The sequence below is a fragment of the Durio zibethinus genome, chromosome 2 (genome assembly GCF_047325235.1).
Source record: "Durio zibethinus cultivar Kanyao isolate XHJ-2024 chromosome 2, ASM4732523v1, whole genome shotgun sequence".
Lineage (NCBI taxonomy): Eukaryota > Viridiplantae > Streptophyta > Magnoliopsida > Malvales > Malvaceae > Durio > Durio zibethinus.
In genome coordinates this window covers 11,687,202-11,702,761 of record NC_143163.1, presented here as the reverse complement: position 1 = coordinate 11,702,761, position 15,560 = coordinate 11,687,202, and the positions used below count along the sequence as shown (strand labels likewise).

Below are 15,560 nucleotides of genomic sequence, written 5' to 3'. Positions count from 1 at the left end.
CCTATATAAAGAGCAACCTCAAATGGTTGGTATCTAAAATAGACAAACAGAAGGCAACATTTGAATTCAGTTTGAAATGACATCCACAAAATCCGGTTTAAGTAACATCAAAGCCAGGTCTCAAATTCTCCACATCCACCCTTATGCAACAATGTCCTAAATCAAGGGAGCAAACCCAACACCACCTCCTCCTCCATCTTTTTCCCAGATTTCTCTGTGGAAGAAGAAGAAGATCCTCTCTTTCTTCTTCTCTTTCTCTATGGACTGTGCCCCTCCAAAGGGCTGATAAGTAGGATAGTCAACCGCACACCATGGACTCTGGACCCCCTTATCCACCAAAATATGTCATGCTCAATGATCAAGGGAACCCCAGGCACCCTCCCCATAGACGCCACATTCCCCGTTACCATTCACATAATCATGGTTCAGGAGGGAGATGTTGCCTAAAGTGTATATGTTGTTGCTATTGCTTCCTTTTTGTGCTGATTCTTGTTCTCTTTGGCACAGCCTTCTTTCTTTTTACGGTTTATAAACCCCAAAAGCCTTCCTATAATGTTGGCCATGTTGAGGTCAAGGCTTTCAATATCCAGACAGATCTTAGCCTCTACACAGAATTCTCTGTTTCCGTAAAGGCCGATAATCCCAATGATCATATAGGCTTCATTTATGGGAAGGAAAGCTCTGTTGCTGTTTTATACACAGGGGCAACCCTTTGTTCAGGCAAGCTCCCAGCTTTTCATCAACCCGGGAATAACATTACTTCGATGAATATTCTATTGAAAGGAAAGAATGAGTTTGGTTCAGGTCTTCAAGAAACTCTCCTTCAAAACCAGAAGAAGGGGAAAATTCCTTTACTCATAACGGTAAAGGCGCCCGTAAGCGTTGTCATTGCAGGCTTCCCGTTAAGACAGGTTGTTGTTTCAATTAACTGCTCTTTAGTTGTTGACAATGTGTCGCCAAACCAAAAAATTGGGATTTTGTCTAGTGACTATGCTTATGACATTGCCCTCTAGGTGCCATATCTCCTCAGCCAGATTTTCTCTCTTCTTTATTTATACCTGACTCTTTCCGGCTAAATGAGAGAAGAAGATTAGCGGAAGCATAGCGATTAATGCAACAGTCCGATTAACCTTTCCCAGGATGCGTATGCTTCCAAGAAAACTGTAAACAGAATTAAAGATGTAGATTTTTTTGTTACATAGGCTCTTTTTTTTTTTTCATTTTTTGTAGTTGGTTTTGAAAGTGAAATGAGGTTCTTTGTCCTCCAATCTCAATTTCTTATAATCTAAATTTAACCAATATACTCTGAAAATTGTTACATTAACGCTAAAGAATGGAAAAGGGAAATTTTATGTTCTTTTGTTTGTTTCCATTTTGCTTTTGCTACCAAGCAATCTGATGGTAAAAGAAAACATAACCGAGAATTCGCAATATTTGGATCAATACTGTAATCAGATATCTTAAATCAATTCAAGAAACGAGCCAGTAGTACAAATTAAATGGTCACACATTCTAACCAGGTGATTTCCTGTTATACAGGAACTTAACTTCTCAAACAACAGCCGAGCAATATAAGTTAAAACCTTCATACTCTCCAACAAGCTAGTGATTTCTTGTTACAACCATTTGCACCGGCTGCTGATGCATATGATGAATGAATACGACTTCTGTTCAGTATCTTAAGCTTTACACAACATAATCCTTTTCTGCAAGCCAGCTTTCTCTTTATTTCTTTCATGGACAAGTTTCCATTGAATATTTTGTCTGGATTTTGTTGTATTAATTCCTAAGCTGACCAGTAATATATTTCTCTTCATAATCTGATATATATTCGGCAATGAAACAGAGTGGGACTCAAGGAAACTGAAGCCTTAAAAATCAAAGAAGAATGAAGAAGTTGTTCTAGAAACACTGATAAACAACAGCAGAAACTTTCATTTCATTAAATATTCAAAATACAAAGTTTTAAGCTACTTTAACTGCTTTATAAAGTGTCTGTCTGATTTTCCTGACATTAAGGAGATCCACAACTTTGCATGACAGCAATCATATTCATATCTTCCAAAAAGATTTGCTGGAGCTTAAGAAATCAACAAAATATAACAAAATGCATTTTGACAGCAAAAATACCAGAACTGCTAACACTCCTCCTTCGCATTTTTGCAGGAAACACGCCCCTTAATGTTTCAAACCTTGCTTTGTGCAAGGCCTTGGTCAGAATGTCTGCAATTTGAACTACAGAACTGGAATGGATCAGCCTCACTTCGTTTTCTGCTTCAGCTTCTCTGATAAAGCGGTACTTTATCTTTATATGATTAGTTTTTCATGGAACACAGGATTTTTTGCCATTGCAACAGCTGACTGGTTTGCTTTTCATTCAAATCCAACAAAACTTTCATTAAACAAATTGCTTGATTTACTGCAACTGCAACAGCTATATAATCTGCTTCTGCTGTTGGTTGTAAAAAGAGTATCTACCTTCCTTGAACTCCAACTAAACACACTTGATCCGATTGAAAACACATGCTGAGGTGCTCTTCATGTCTTCATGAGAACCAGCCCAGTCACTATCAGCAAAATCAGTAAGTCTTGAGCCTTTAGTCTTCTCGTGCCTAATTCCAAGTTCATAAGAATAAGATCCTTTGACATATCTCAGCACCCTTGAAATGTAACTCGCTAGGATTTTGTATGAACCTAGAGAGAAAGCTTGCCACATACATATTCAAATCAAAACCCTAATCTAATTAAACTCACGACAAGAGAAGTCATTTTTACATTGCACTTATAAGTTTCAGTAAAAGATTAAAAAAGTGTTTATATTATTATTGCCTACAGTTTTTTAACAACCAGTAAACCGCCAGCTAGGTGAGTGAAAACTTTTTGACAGTCAAGCCACCAATTTCAGAGTGTCTGAGTGACACATGTATCTGATGATATAATTTTTCTGACACTTTAAATTGTCATTATAAATAAACGACCTTTTAAAAGCATTTCATAGTACAAGTAAAAGTCACATTTTACTCAATTTTTATATTTACTAAGTGAGCTGTATTAATAATTAAAACTGCCCTTAAAAGTCTTATTTTATTTTTGTTAAATAATTTCCAAATATCCAAACAAAAAAAAAAATTGCTAGATCCCTTTGAGTTGTTATTGTTATGTTGCAAACTTGTTTAGCTTCAATTTATAAGTTCTGTCCTTATTGTTACTGTTGTGCACATGCATAACATTTTGCTTGATCACATTGAACCGAGAACCAGAGCCAGTGAGAGCACAACCAAAAACACAATATTAAACATCCTTATTTTCAGTACTTGATATTAGAATTCAACACAAAACAAATTATGGGAGTTCACAGGCTTTGACTATAGATTTATATAGAGGAATGGAAGAAGAATAATTGAATAGAAGATGGAGATGAAACTAGAACAAAACAAAAGAATTATAAATGAAAAAGTTACATGTTCCTTATGTGCATCAACAATCTGTATAATTGAGGAAAACAGATATGGAGATGAAGTTTTAAGAATAACGGAGAACAAGAACATTAAGTTTATACATGAACAGTTCTACCAAAACAAGCAAAAATGAGTCAAAAGCAAAGGGAAAAAGGGTATCTGGTGAAGCAGACTAAATTTTATTTTTTTAGTAAGAAAAAGGCTCTTAATGTCAAGAATACTTATGATTTATAAGTATTAAAATCAACAAAATTCAATAGTAGTGTCATTTTTCAATGTCTACAAGCTATTAAGAATATCATACAACTATCAAAGGCAAATTGCAACCTGATACCAATCCTATTACAAATATTGAAACTATCAAAACACCAAAAAGTTATCAAAATACCAATTATCTACAATAATGCAGTAGTATCATCCTCAAAGTATAACAGTGAACATCATTCTAAAATATAACAAAACTAAGTTATTGATCCTCAAAGCTATCAAATTACCAAAAACTTAACAAAATACCAATTCAACAATGATGCAATAGCATCATCCAAAAAGCTCCCATCTTTCCTTAGTTATTTGCACGTACTGATCCCAATGAACTCAATGCATCTGAAATCGACGATATAATATAATTTTTTGGATTAGTAAATAACTATTATTTACTAATTAATAATACTTAAGTCCATGCTGCATGTGGAAATCTCCTTTGCATGGCAATTACAAATTTAACTAACTCAGCATTCACCTTTTTAAGTGAAGCTATCGTGACCTCAAGTTCGCTCACTTTTGAAACTTTTTCTTCCAACTTGGACACTTTAGCTACTTTTTCTTCCAAATTGGTAACTTTACCTGTCATAGCTTCTAACTTCTCTTGTAGCCTAAGTACTTTTTCATCTATACTATTTTCAACCTCATTCAAGGTTTGGAAGTGGCAAGAAGACAAACCCCAAATCTCTATAAGTGTAAGGCCTAATCCCAAGCCTTGTACACGACCTCATTCACTGAAGAAGTTATAGCTTGTGATTGCTCCACGTTGTTAGAACATTGAGATAACAACTCCTTTAACTTCTCCCATAAAATATTCAACCAATAAGTGAGGGCAGCAATGGATATTCAACCAGTAAATACAATTTTATAATCAAATAGCCACTTACAGCAGCTTATGCAGTAGCAGCATCCACAAAGCTTCCATCTTTATGTTGACAAATGATCACAAACAATTCTATTCTATTCGGTCCTCCCCACTACTTTATTTCTATTACCACAAAGATAAATATTAGGTTTGGAATGTATTGTCACTCTCTTTTCTTGTTCTATTTACCTATGATTCCAGAGATGGATTGGCTTAAAGCAACATTTCTTTTGTATACAAATAACCAACAAAAATAACAGAAATAGTCAACTATCTTAACTAACTACACTCTTAAACTCAATCAAGAAAAAAAAAAATTGAGAGCTTCTCAATAATTTCAAACAATTAGATAGAGGGAACTGAGCACATGGCAATAAATATCTCAGTATAATAATCAAGAGATAACAAAAACTGGTTCAAATTATGCATTTCACAAATAAGTCAGAAGAATATAGTTTTATGATTGATTTCCACACAGTAATTTATTTCAATCTGACCATGATTCTTGAGATAACTTTTACATATCCATCTTTTATCGCCAAAATGTCCAGCTAACTCAATGTCAACTTCTCCACTAGGTATATACGTCATTGTCAAGAAATAATCTTGTAGACTAAATTCAGAGACTTATATTCAATGGCACTTCTTCATTGGAACCAGAGGGGACCAAGCCCCTCCCACCCCCCCCCCCAAAAAAAAAGTTTTTAAAAATGTGGTTTGTATATATTAATATTAAATAAATTTAACTCTTTAAATTAAAATTATTAATTTATTTTTTTGTGATTTTAAATTTAAATTTTATATGTTATTGCAATTTAAAAGGAATTAAAATAACATTACTAAGTGTCTAATTACTATATTCATAAATCGATATTTATATATTATTAAAATTAAGTTAGAGATTTATAATAAGTTTTAAATAACAATCATGTAAAATTAACAAAAATTAAACTAACTTTCTAACTTCCTTAGCAAGACTCCAAATCTTCAACAAAGTATTAAATATGTGTTTTCTTTTTTTTTTTTTCCTAACTTATTAAAATATCTTTCTACATAAAATTTTTATTTTAATTTTACTCTAGATCTTTATCTCATATTATCTTAAATCATTTTTCAACAAAAAAGAAGATTGGAACCACTCTATAGATGTTTAAGAAAAGAAAATCATAACTTCTAGTCTCAAAGTTTCAACTTCATTTTTTTAATATATTTATTTTTTATTTTGATAAAAATATATTATTTAATGATTGATTTATTTATATTATTTCATTTCAATTTTAAATTTCTAAATAAATAAAAAAATTCTAATAAATCATGGAAAGATAGTGTAATTAGTAATTTTACCATTAATTTAAAACTCTTGTTATCCTTAAAGGTTTAATGCTATAATACTAATATTTTTATGTCATAATTTTATAAATCAGTTATCTTTTATGAATATATTGTTTACATATTATGTGTGTGTACACACACACATATATATGTATGTATATATATATATATATATATATATAAGTCTAATAAAAAATATATAATATATTATTAATTGGCCCCCCTCAAGTTTATATGTCAAGATCCGCTACTGTTTATATTACAAAGTGAGATAGCAAATGCAGTCTATACACTCATGGAACTAGAAAATGCTGCACATTTAAGACATCATTAACTGGACTATTTAGTTAATATCTAAGCCTATTCAGTTTAAATTTAGAATGAACTGACCAGATCCTGACCATTATCTCAGGGTCTGATATGTGATAGCTCCATGAACGGTAACTATTCTCCTTATAAAAAAATCCAACTAGGTGGTTTTCATTTAACTGCCATTTAGTAGTTAAAATCAGGCAACAAGAGAATGAAATCAAATTTATGGGCTTGAAACCAAAAACTGAATTTAACTCTACCATCTCAAAGAAATGTTCAACCATTCATATATAGTTATCAATAGTAGGAAGTTATTTCTGATTCCCTTCAGTTTATGATGAGTTTCTCTCTTGCTACATCTAATCTAACCACAAGTAACTAACTGTTCTTACATTTAAATAACAATTGCTTCCAAAATTCCTTTTAAAACTTCATTGTTGAAAATTTTGGAGTACCATTTTTTTCTACCATCAAATATCAGATTAAAATCTTATCAAGATCCAAGAAAACAGAAAAGAGTTAAAAATAAAGTAATGAAACAAAATACCTTCTTGTCCTCAAGAGTTGCAAAGCTTTTTGAGCCTGTAATGTGAAGCATAACTTGTTTGGCTCATCGATCACTATTCAATTCAGCAAGAGTCTACAATTACGAAAAAAAAAAAAAACAAGAAACAATAAATAGTGAAATTCAAACATGATCAATTTTGACAATTTCTTATGTAAACCTTACCTTTCCTTCAAGTGAAAACCAATATGCTATAAGAAATGCCCATTGATCTCTTAAGACATCGGGAGGTTTGTTCTGCAACAAGTCATCTTCGTTATTGAGGTACTTGGCTTTTAGCTCAACCTTACAGTTCTTGCATTTCTTTCCTAATGACTTGAATAACCAACCGGTGCAACATTCAGGAAACAAAAATTTTTCCTACGAACAAGCAAAAATTATTAGGATATCTAATCAAAATAAGGAAGTTCTTTAAGAAGCTAGAAGATAAAATAAATTCAAAGGAGGCAGAAAAATCACACAGTGTGTGTATTTATAGATTATGTAATTGTACCTTAATATGGTTTAAGGTGTCCGTTTTTTACATTCGAGGCACCTTTTTCCAAGTCTTGTAGTTCAAAGGGAATAAATAGCAATTTCTTGCTAAGATCGCAAGACAAGATAATAGGACACGGGCTTCACATCCAATGGGCTAACCTTTACTGTTAAACCATACTTTAATTCGTTGTCTGGAAAGAGGATTCCATACATCAACCATCTTGTTATGACCATGAGTGCCGTGCTTCCTAGTAGGATCTTTTCAATAATAGTTAAAAGGAGAAAAGTCAATAAGAAAACTAAACATAAAAATTTAATCAACTCACAAAAAAAATAAGTTATGCACTACTTTATTCAATAGCATCTTGTTGAGCTTGATGTTGTTGTGAAGCATTCTTGTGGCATTGTTCTTCTTGAGTATCTTCAGTCACAATTACACAATTTTGCATGCTTCTAGTTTTCACCATGATAACTAATGAACTAAACTTTCAAAAAAAAAAAAAAAAAAAGAGGTTACATAATCATGACCAAGGAAGCCATAACCATGTACAACTATGCAGTCACTTCCATGATGAAACAAGTCAATAGCCATTATTCACACACACATGCACTTATGCACGCACTCATATGGATGCAAAAAAGTATTCTGTTTCTGATTAAACTTTGTAAGAAAACACATACAAGTCGCACAAATCTATTCTGCATGTACTTATCTTGAAATTTAAAATGATTGTAATAAGTAAAGCACTAAACCTTGTTCAAGAGAAGAGCAAAAACTAAAATGCAACAGGTAAGTTGAACCTTTGAACTTTAGCATAAATTCTCAATAGATATTCTTTTCTTTAGAAACAGCATTACCAAAGTCAATTGCAAACAAATCAGACTAATACAATCTTAAATAACGAATAATAAAATGCGAAATTTTAGTAAACCAGATCTACAAAACCTATTATTTCAACCAATTTGAGATTCGACAAACATATTTGAAACCATAAATAATACCAGCTTCAAGGCAACAAGGTCTTTACCAACTAGTTTTAAGCTAGTCATCAAATGAACACAATTGTCAAGCTTTTCTTTAAATCTTAAGGAAAAGGAAGACTCTTCCAAATAAAATCCCATTGAACCTTAACATAACCAAATCTCCAGATTCTCTACTAGCAGGCGTAAAAACAAGTTTAATATACAAAATTGCAGGCAAATTAGATTAAATTTGACAAGCACTGCAATCAAACTAACTTCTTAAACTTATTAGCAATTTCTATTGCAATCAGCACAGCATGTGAAATTTACAGTCCAATATCTGCCTGCCTAATTGTCTAGATGCAGCTACCAGAAATGCATAATATGGCCATCCTGCTCGAACGTAATTTAGAAAACTTGGCAAAAGAAAAGGTTATCATTAGCAAATTTAAATAGAAGTGAAGAAAAAACCTATATCAGCATTGAATCCACTAAAAACAAGACTACTTGTGCATGCTATTTTTTCACCTGATCAGGAGGTAATGAAACTCATGGGACGGCTGCTTATGGACCATAAGTTATGGTAAGTATTTTATTGTGTTTATTAGGTTTCTTTGCGTCGTTGATGTTGTCTGATGGCAGGCACTTAAGTCTGGCATATTATCAGTTCATAGAAAAGGGGATGGTTGCTTTTAAAATCTTGTTTAACACCATAAGTGATTTTTTTAGGAGTTAAGTCTTATTTAAAAGGCCACAAGCTATACACAATCAATTCTTCTACATGTACAGACACAAACTACATTTTCAGGTGTCTACAAAATATCTTTAAAAGGTTTAAGCGATTTTTCTACCAATTAAAGAGATTTGTGATGTAGGACATTTATAAACAATACACTTAAACTAGATAGAGGCCTATTTAGAACTTAAAATTTAGGTTCAAACAATAACAAAGAAAGAATAAGCCTTGAAAACTTTGTTGACATGTGAACATAAACAATTAGAAAATTAGGAATTTAGGTGAACTATGAAAACTAAAATCAAGGAAAACAGGTAGGGAGCGGTCACCTTAGAAAAGGCCTTTGCACTAATAAGATGTGCATAAAAGAGAAAAAACAGGTTAGATGGAATACATATATAAAGATAAAGTGAAGAGGAAAAAACAAATTCAAGACTTACCATTTGATCATCAAAGAAACCTCTTAATTACAAGAAAACAAGATCATAGTAGATTCAACCTTTTTCCTTATTTGATTTCACACCCATATCATACAAATCTGTTGGTATTGCATTCAATACAATTTTCCAGTTCTCATACCAAGGATCTTGTACATAAAATACTTGTTTTGCTTGGGATGAAAACACAAAAGGTTCATCTTTTATATCCTTACCCATATGAATTAAATTTGAAAAATTCACAAGGGTAAACCTATATCGATCCTTTTTAATGCCCTTACCTTCAGTAAGGCTAATCCAATCACATCTAAACAATACAACCTTAAATCTATCAAAGTAATTAATTTCTATTATATCCATTAATACTACATAATAAGTATCTTCCCTAACAACAGGAGCTCCACTATGAACATTTGGATAATGAGTGGTTTTTGCAATCATAGCTACTATACTATTTTGAGTTTTTCTATCCCTCTTACGACTTTTGGTATTAAACCAAATCACGTGGATAATATAACCTATATATCTTGTTGCCACCCTATTAGGACCTTGAGAAAGATACCTAATGTCTTTTGTAGTTTCCAAAGGATCCATTTTTGCAACCTAATTTAACATTGAAATGTATAAAACTTGTTACTTTGACCCTAAATTAGAAAAAAAAAAAAATGATAAATTAGAAAAGTACTAACCCGATCATGAAGCATTCGCAAAATGTAGAATTCATCATATCATTTATTTCAATTGAATGAGCCCAACTACGCCTTTATTTCCCTTTTACACTTTTCTCAAATTCTCTATAAAGAATCTAATCAAGTATCCCTAATGCTAACATGCCTTAAAATTATCCTTAGTTCCCTTCGATATTTAATAAAGTCCCCAAAACATTATCACACACATTTTTTCTACATGTATTACATCTAGATTATGATGCAACAAATTGTGCTTCCAATACGGCAAACTAAAAATAATGCTCTTTTTTTTTTTTTCAAGTACCAAAATAAACTGGATTTATCTTTCCAAAAGTAACATGCATGTTTTCTACTGGACTTAAAATCTAGCCATAAATTGCATGTATCCTTAGAACAATGAGGACACGTAAATTGACTTTTAACATTCCAACCAGACAAATCACCATATGTAAGAAAGTCATTTATAGTCCACATTAAAGCAACCCGTAACTAAAAATTATCTCTAACAAAAGCATCAAAGGTGTTTACACCAACCTCCCACAATTCTTTTAATTCTTTTACTAGAGGTTGTAAGTAAACATCAATATCGTTTCTAGGTCCACTTTTACTTGGAATCACTAAAGAAAGAATAAAACTTGACTCTTTTATGGACAACCAAGGGGGCAAATTATATGGTATCACCATAATAGGCCAAACACTATACTTATTATTCATTGTCCTAAATGGATTAAATTCATCAATAGCCAAGCCTAACCTCACATTATGAGTGTCTGAGGCAAAATCAGGATATTGCAAATCAAAAGAGTTCCATGCAAATGAGTCAGCTAGCTGCCTAGCATTTCTATCTTTTTTACAACCCTTATCATGCCTTACCATGGCAAAGCCATTTTTGGAGACATAAACAATTTTTGGAGTCTGGGTTTCAAGGGAAAATGACGTAACACCTTCATAGGTCTTCTTTTTAACCACAAAAATTGCCTTCAAAATCAATATTATCACTTTGCACCCAACTAGAAGCACCACACACATAACACAAGTCTTCATTTGCTCTTTCATCTAGGTATAACATGCAATCATTTAGACAAGCATGAATCTTTTCATACCCAAAACCTAATTCCTTAATCATTTTCTTAGTTTCATAAAAGGAATTAGGCAAGGTTTCAACCTTGGGAAGAATTTTTTCCATTAGTGAAAGGAGTGAATTGAATGACTCGTTACTCATCCTACCAGAAACCTTTATCTGAAACAATTCTAAGATAACAAATAATCTAGATTATTTTCTAAATATCAGATATAATTCTCGGTTATAATCCTCTAACAATTTATAAAACTTAACCATTTCAATATTTAGCTCTTCTTGGGATTGTATACTAACACTCCTTCCACCAAAAATTAAGAAAAATCAGTCATATTTTCATTTTCGTCAACTCCTAAACTCTCTTCAACAATAGAAAATCTAAGTTCTTAAAAGCTTTCAAACTAAAAAAAACCCTTCCGGTAAATGAAACTCATAAACAGGCAATGAAGTTTCACCATGACAAATCTAATTAGTATAACCAAACAAAAACCATCTCGGCATGCATTCTCAAATGCAAATCTTAAAAATTGGCTCCCTTCAATATATTCACTACTAAACCAAGACTTTTTAATCCAACTCTTATCCATGGTTGTAATATTTATGGGGAAAAAAAAAAAGCAAGCAAGGACGAATGAGGACACAACCAAGAAAATAAAACAAATTTAAGAATAACATAATAGAAATCAAATTTATTCTAAAAAGTTATATGCACATTAACATTACCTGGGATGGGGTTAAATTAAATATGGATGAGTATCATTCTCTCTTCTCTGTGCACAAACAGAATGGAAAAAAAATGTTATGATGGGAATTGAAGAGTATCAACTTCAAAACACAAATTTGTTAAACAAAACCTTACATGGAGCCAAAAGATTTAATCTCCAAAACTCACAACAATTTCATCATAGTAATCTATTCAATGATAAAAAAAAAAAATGCTTAACAATAAATCTCATTCACCTACAATTAGCCATAGTGCTAAGCAATAGTTTTGAATCAATAACAAGCAATATGGAATTCCCTATCTCTAAAATGTATGAAGTTTGATTCGTAATTTATGATTTATAAGTTTCATCAGAAAAGGAAAAAGAGAAAAAGTTATTGAGCTTTGTTTATCAAGTTGTTCCAATGAAGCAAGAAAGACTAATTTCTATTACAATAATAAAAGTATAAAACTCTTTTTTATATACTTAAGATTGATATCAATAGAAATCATTGCATAAAAATATTATCGTCATAGAATACAAATTTAATAATCAAATTATAATTGTAAAAAATTATAATATAATCTAATAACTTTTCATAAACATGAATGAAAAAACCAAACTACCAATCAACAAACCATCAAACCAATAAATAATTGGATGGAATACACATCTAAGGAAACTTTCTCCTTGCAATTGAAACAAGACCTTATTCGATTATTATTATTATTATTAGTTCTTTTTTTTTTGACAAAAATTTTTTGTAGCCATAAAAAGACTTTCATTAATGCAAAGAAACTGTTACAACAGTCTATAAAACAGGGATATAGATTTCGAGTATAAATAGGGGAAACTTCTTATAGAACCACAGTATCTTAAAGATCTAACAACCTACCACCAAGCAAAGAAACATCCATACCTGTCCACACCCAGTTTTGACAAAGAATTCAACATGTTCCAAGAACCTTTCTGAATCTATCAATTTCATCAAAAATCTGACAGATCTTCCATGAGCTATTATTGCAATTGCACACCCATGAAATAGCAATTTTTTAATATGATTAAAAAAGAGTCCTTAAAGAAATTATCAACTTATTTTCCCAATAAAATTATGTACAGCACATACTCTCTTCACAGTGGCAGGAATCTAGGCACAGAACTGTTTATTCAAATTATTGGTATTTTTTATGAATGGAACTTGTTAATTAACTATTTAACATCATGTATTTGAGTAACAACTTAAATGTTGGAGAAGCAGACTCCTCAAAGTCACATAGCAAAAGTAATTATACTATCAAAATAGATATTTAAACCAAGCATCCATAGCAGACATCATATGTTATGCTACACATGGAAAAAATAATCATAATGCAAAACATTATTTAGCATAAAGAAACTGTCCATTAAACATTAACCTCATGAAAATATTTAACTAAGGTGCAAGTATTAGAACATACAGAATTACGTACATGCACAAAAGTTGTAATCCAAGTTAATTTAATAAAAGTCCAGAAGCGTAAATCAAAATAGACCAAACAACTTTAGTCTAATAGCTGACCTTAACACCACTTCACAAAAATAAAATATAACATAGAAGGGTACATGACCCAGCTATGTTCACTGCAGAAATGTCTGGCATTTCATATGGCCAGTAAATTTGTAACTACCATGAAATAAATTTATTAAGCCCGGATGCATGTTTTACACACAAAATAAAAACGATATTCCCATGAAAAGGTTAACTATGGCAACAACATTAGAGTAAAAAACAAATACTTATTTTCTATAGACTTAAAATTAGGAAAATGTGAGCACATTAATAGTGTTAAAGGTCATTTGTTCTTCAAAGAAGCCTTCTCTTTACACTGAATTTGTTGTAATAGCATTAAACTTTCAATAAGTTGAGCTTTGTGATTCTAAAGAATCTAATCTTAGAAATTACTATATTGTTTTCTTCCAGATTTCTTTAGCTAAAAGGTTTTGCTCAAAACACGATATACATAATTTCCATTAGTGCAGCACAAGCCAAATGCTTTTCTCACAACTCAGACACAATAACCAAATAACTCAATCAACATATATACAAAAAAATATTGTTAACCATTTCGTTCATTACAAAATCATAACCAAAAATGAGGAGAGAGAGGAAGCACCTGTTTCGAAATGGCATTGACGAACTTTAGCACAATGATTGAGTTGAAACTAGAGAAGAAAAAATTAGGGATTTTAAAAAATTAAGGAAAGATTCGTTAGATTTGAAAAACAATAGATGAAAAAAGTGATTTGCAGAGAGTGATTAACTAGAAATCGAAGAAATGCAGAGAAAATCATGTATACATAGCTACAAGTAGAAGAAATCAAAGTTTCAGCATAGAGGAAATCGAAGTTTGTTGCAGAGATGGTAGTCTGTATTCACCGAAGAGAGCGGTGAGAGTGAGAGTGAGAGTGAGACAGATTAAAAAAAAAAAAATAGTCTCTTTAAGTCACGTGAGAGAGATTTTAGTTTTGTTAAGTGAGACAGATAAGAGTATCATGTGAGGGTTAAAAGTGCTCTTAAAAATTAAGTTATTATAGGCAATTTTATTAAACCAATAAAATAAAAAATAAAAAATTATTGATACTTTTATGAACCTTAAAAATTTTAATACCACTGAAATTAAGAATTTTTTAGTGTCTCAAGGAATTGATCTAATAATGCAACTCAAATTAATTAATCCAAATTATTTTAATAACACAAAATAAAGCATTTACAAGTACTTGGAACACAAAGAACCTATGCTTTATTATCAAATACTTGGAATAGTATAATTCTTTATTCGCCACGCTTGTCAAGCTAGAGATCTTTGTTAATAAAGAGTGGCAACTAGGAACGGATCTACATGTGATGTTGAGGGGGCAGATGCCCCCATTAAGATTTAAAAATTTTTTAAGTTAATTATAAAAAAATTTTATAAATTTTAGAAAACTTAATCTTTGCTCCCACTAATTTTTTTTTTATCATATTTGCCTCCGTTAAATTGAGACTCATAAAAGAAACTTTTTTATTATTTATCTAATAATTGAACATTTTATTTTTTAAAAAAAAAGTAATTGAACATTTATATTTTAGGCAAAAAGCATTTTCATTATAATAGATAGTAATTTTTTAGGAAAATAAATAAAAAAACTTATAGAGTTCATATAGATAATATATAAAGTGTAAATTAAGGACTTTCTCCTCTTAACTTAATGGTTAAAAAATGATTAAAAGTCATATAGACGTGAGTTCGATCCCATCATCCCCATTTCCCTTTAAGGGCACTAACCCTCCTTTGCAATAAAAAAAAATATAAATTAATAAAAATAAAAAATAAAAAATAAATCTTGAACTAACATGCCTTCTTTGTTTTCATTGAATATTAAGAAATTATTATTTTCATTATGTATAAGGATATAGGTATTTTTTATTCTCCACATAATTAAGAAATGAAAACAAATGATAAAACTGAATATAATAATTTTTATTTTTTACATATTACATCTATTTTTAAGAATTTTATAAGTATATTAAATTAATATATATATATATATAGTGTTTGTATGAGTTTGCAATGTTTAAGCTACATTCACCAATAATCAAATAATTAATTTTAGTTATGCAAATATTATATTTATATATGACATAAAAATTTTTTATACATGAT

The 15,560-nt window shown here is 30.8% G+C and overlaps 1 protein-coding gene and 1 long non-coding RNA gene across 15 annotated transcripts; one reads left to right on the top strand and one right to left on the bottom strand.

Annotated features, from left to right (window-relative positions):
- The first annotated feature begins 311 nt into the window (after positions 1 to 311).
- LOC111308128 (NDR1/HIN1-like protein 6) lies at positions 312 to 1,013 on the top strand. Its single transcript, XM_022906441.2, has one exon. It carries the CDS (start codon positions 312 to 314, stop codon positions 1,011 to 1,013), a length of 702 nt encoding a protein of 233 aa, XP_022762176.2.
- Positions 1,014 to 1,914: 901 nt separating this feature from the next.
- On the bottom strand, positions 1,915 to 14,386 carry LOC149519999 (uncharacterized). 14 transcript variants are annotated; one of them, XR_016331149.1, is made up of 8 exons: positions 14,031 to 14,324; positions 12,797 to 12,891; positions 11,897 to 11,943; positions 7,620 to 7,750; positions 7,287 to 7,528; positions 6,959 to 7,153; positions 6,776 to 6,868; positions 1,915 to 2,612 (listed from the first exon to the last, which is right to left on the bottom strand). It is a non-coding gene; the product is annotated as an uncharacterized LOC149519999 (long non-coding RNA). The 14 variants fall into 14 exon arrangements; XR_016331150.1 differs by having other exon boundaries at positions 12,797 to 12,872; positions 14,031 to 14,322; XR_016331138.1 differs by having other exon boundaries at positions 12,033 to 14,386.
- Positions 14,387 to 15,560: the final 1,174 nt, after the last annotated feature.

Bases quoted from the DNA above. Each gene is read 5' to 3' on its own strand.
- LOC111308128 (XM_022906441.2), top strand. From the start codon at position 312: ATGGACTCTGGACCCCCTTATCCACCAAAATATGTCATGCTCAATGAT.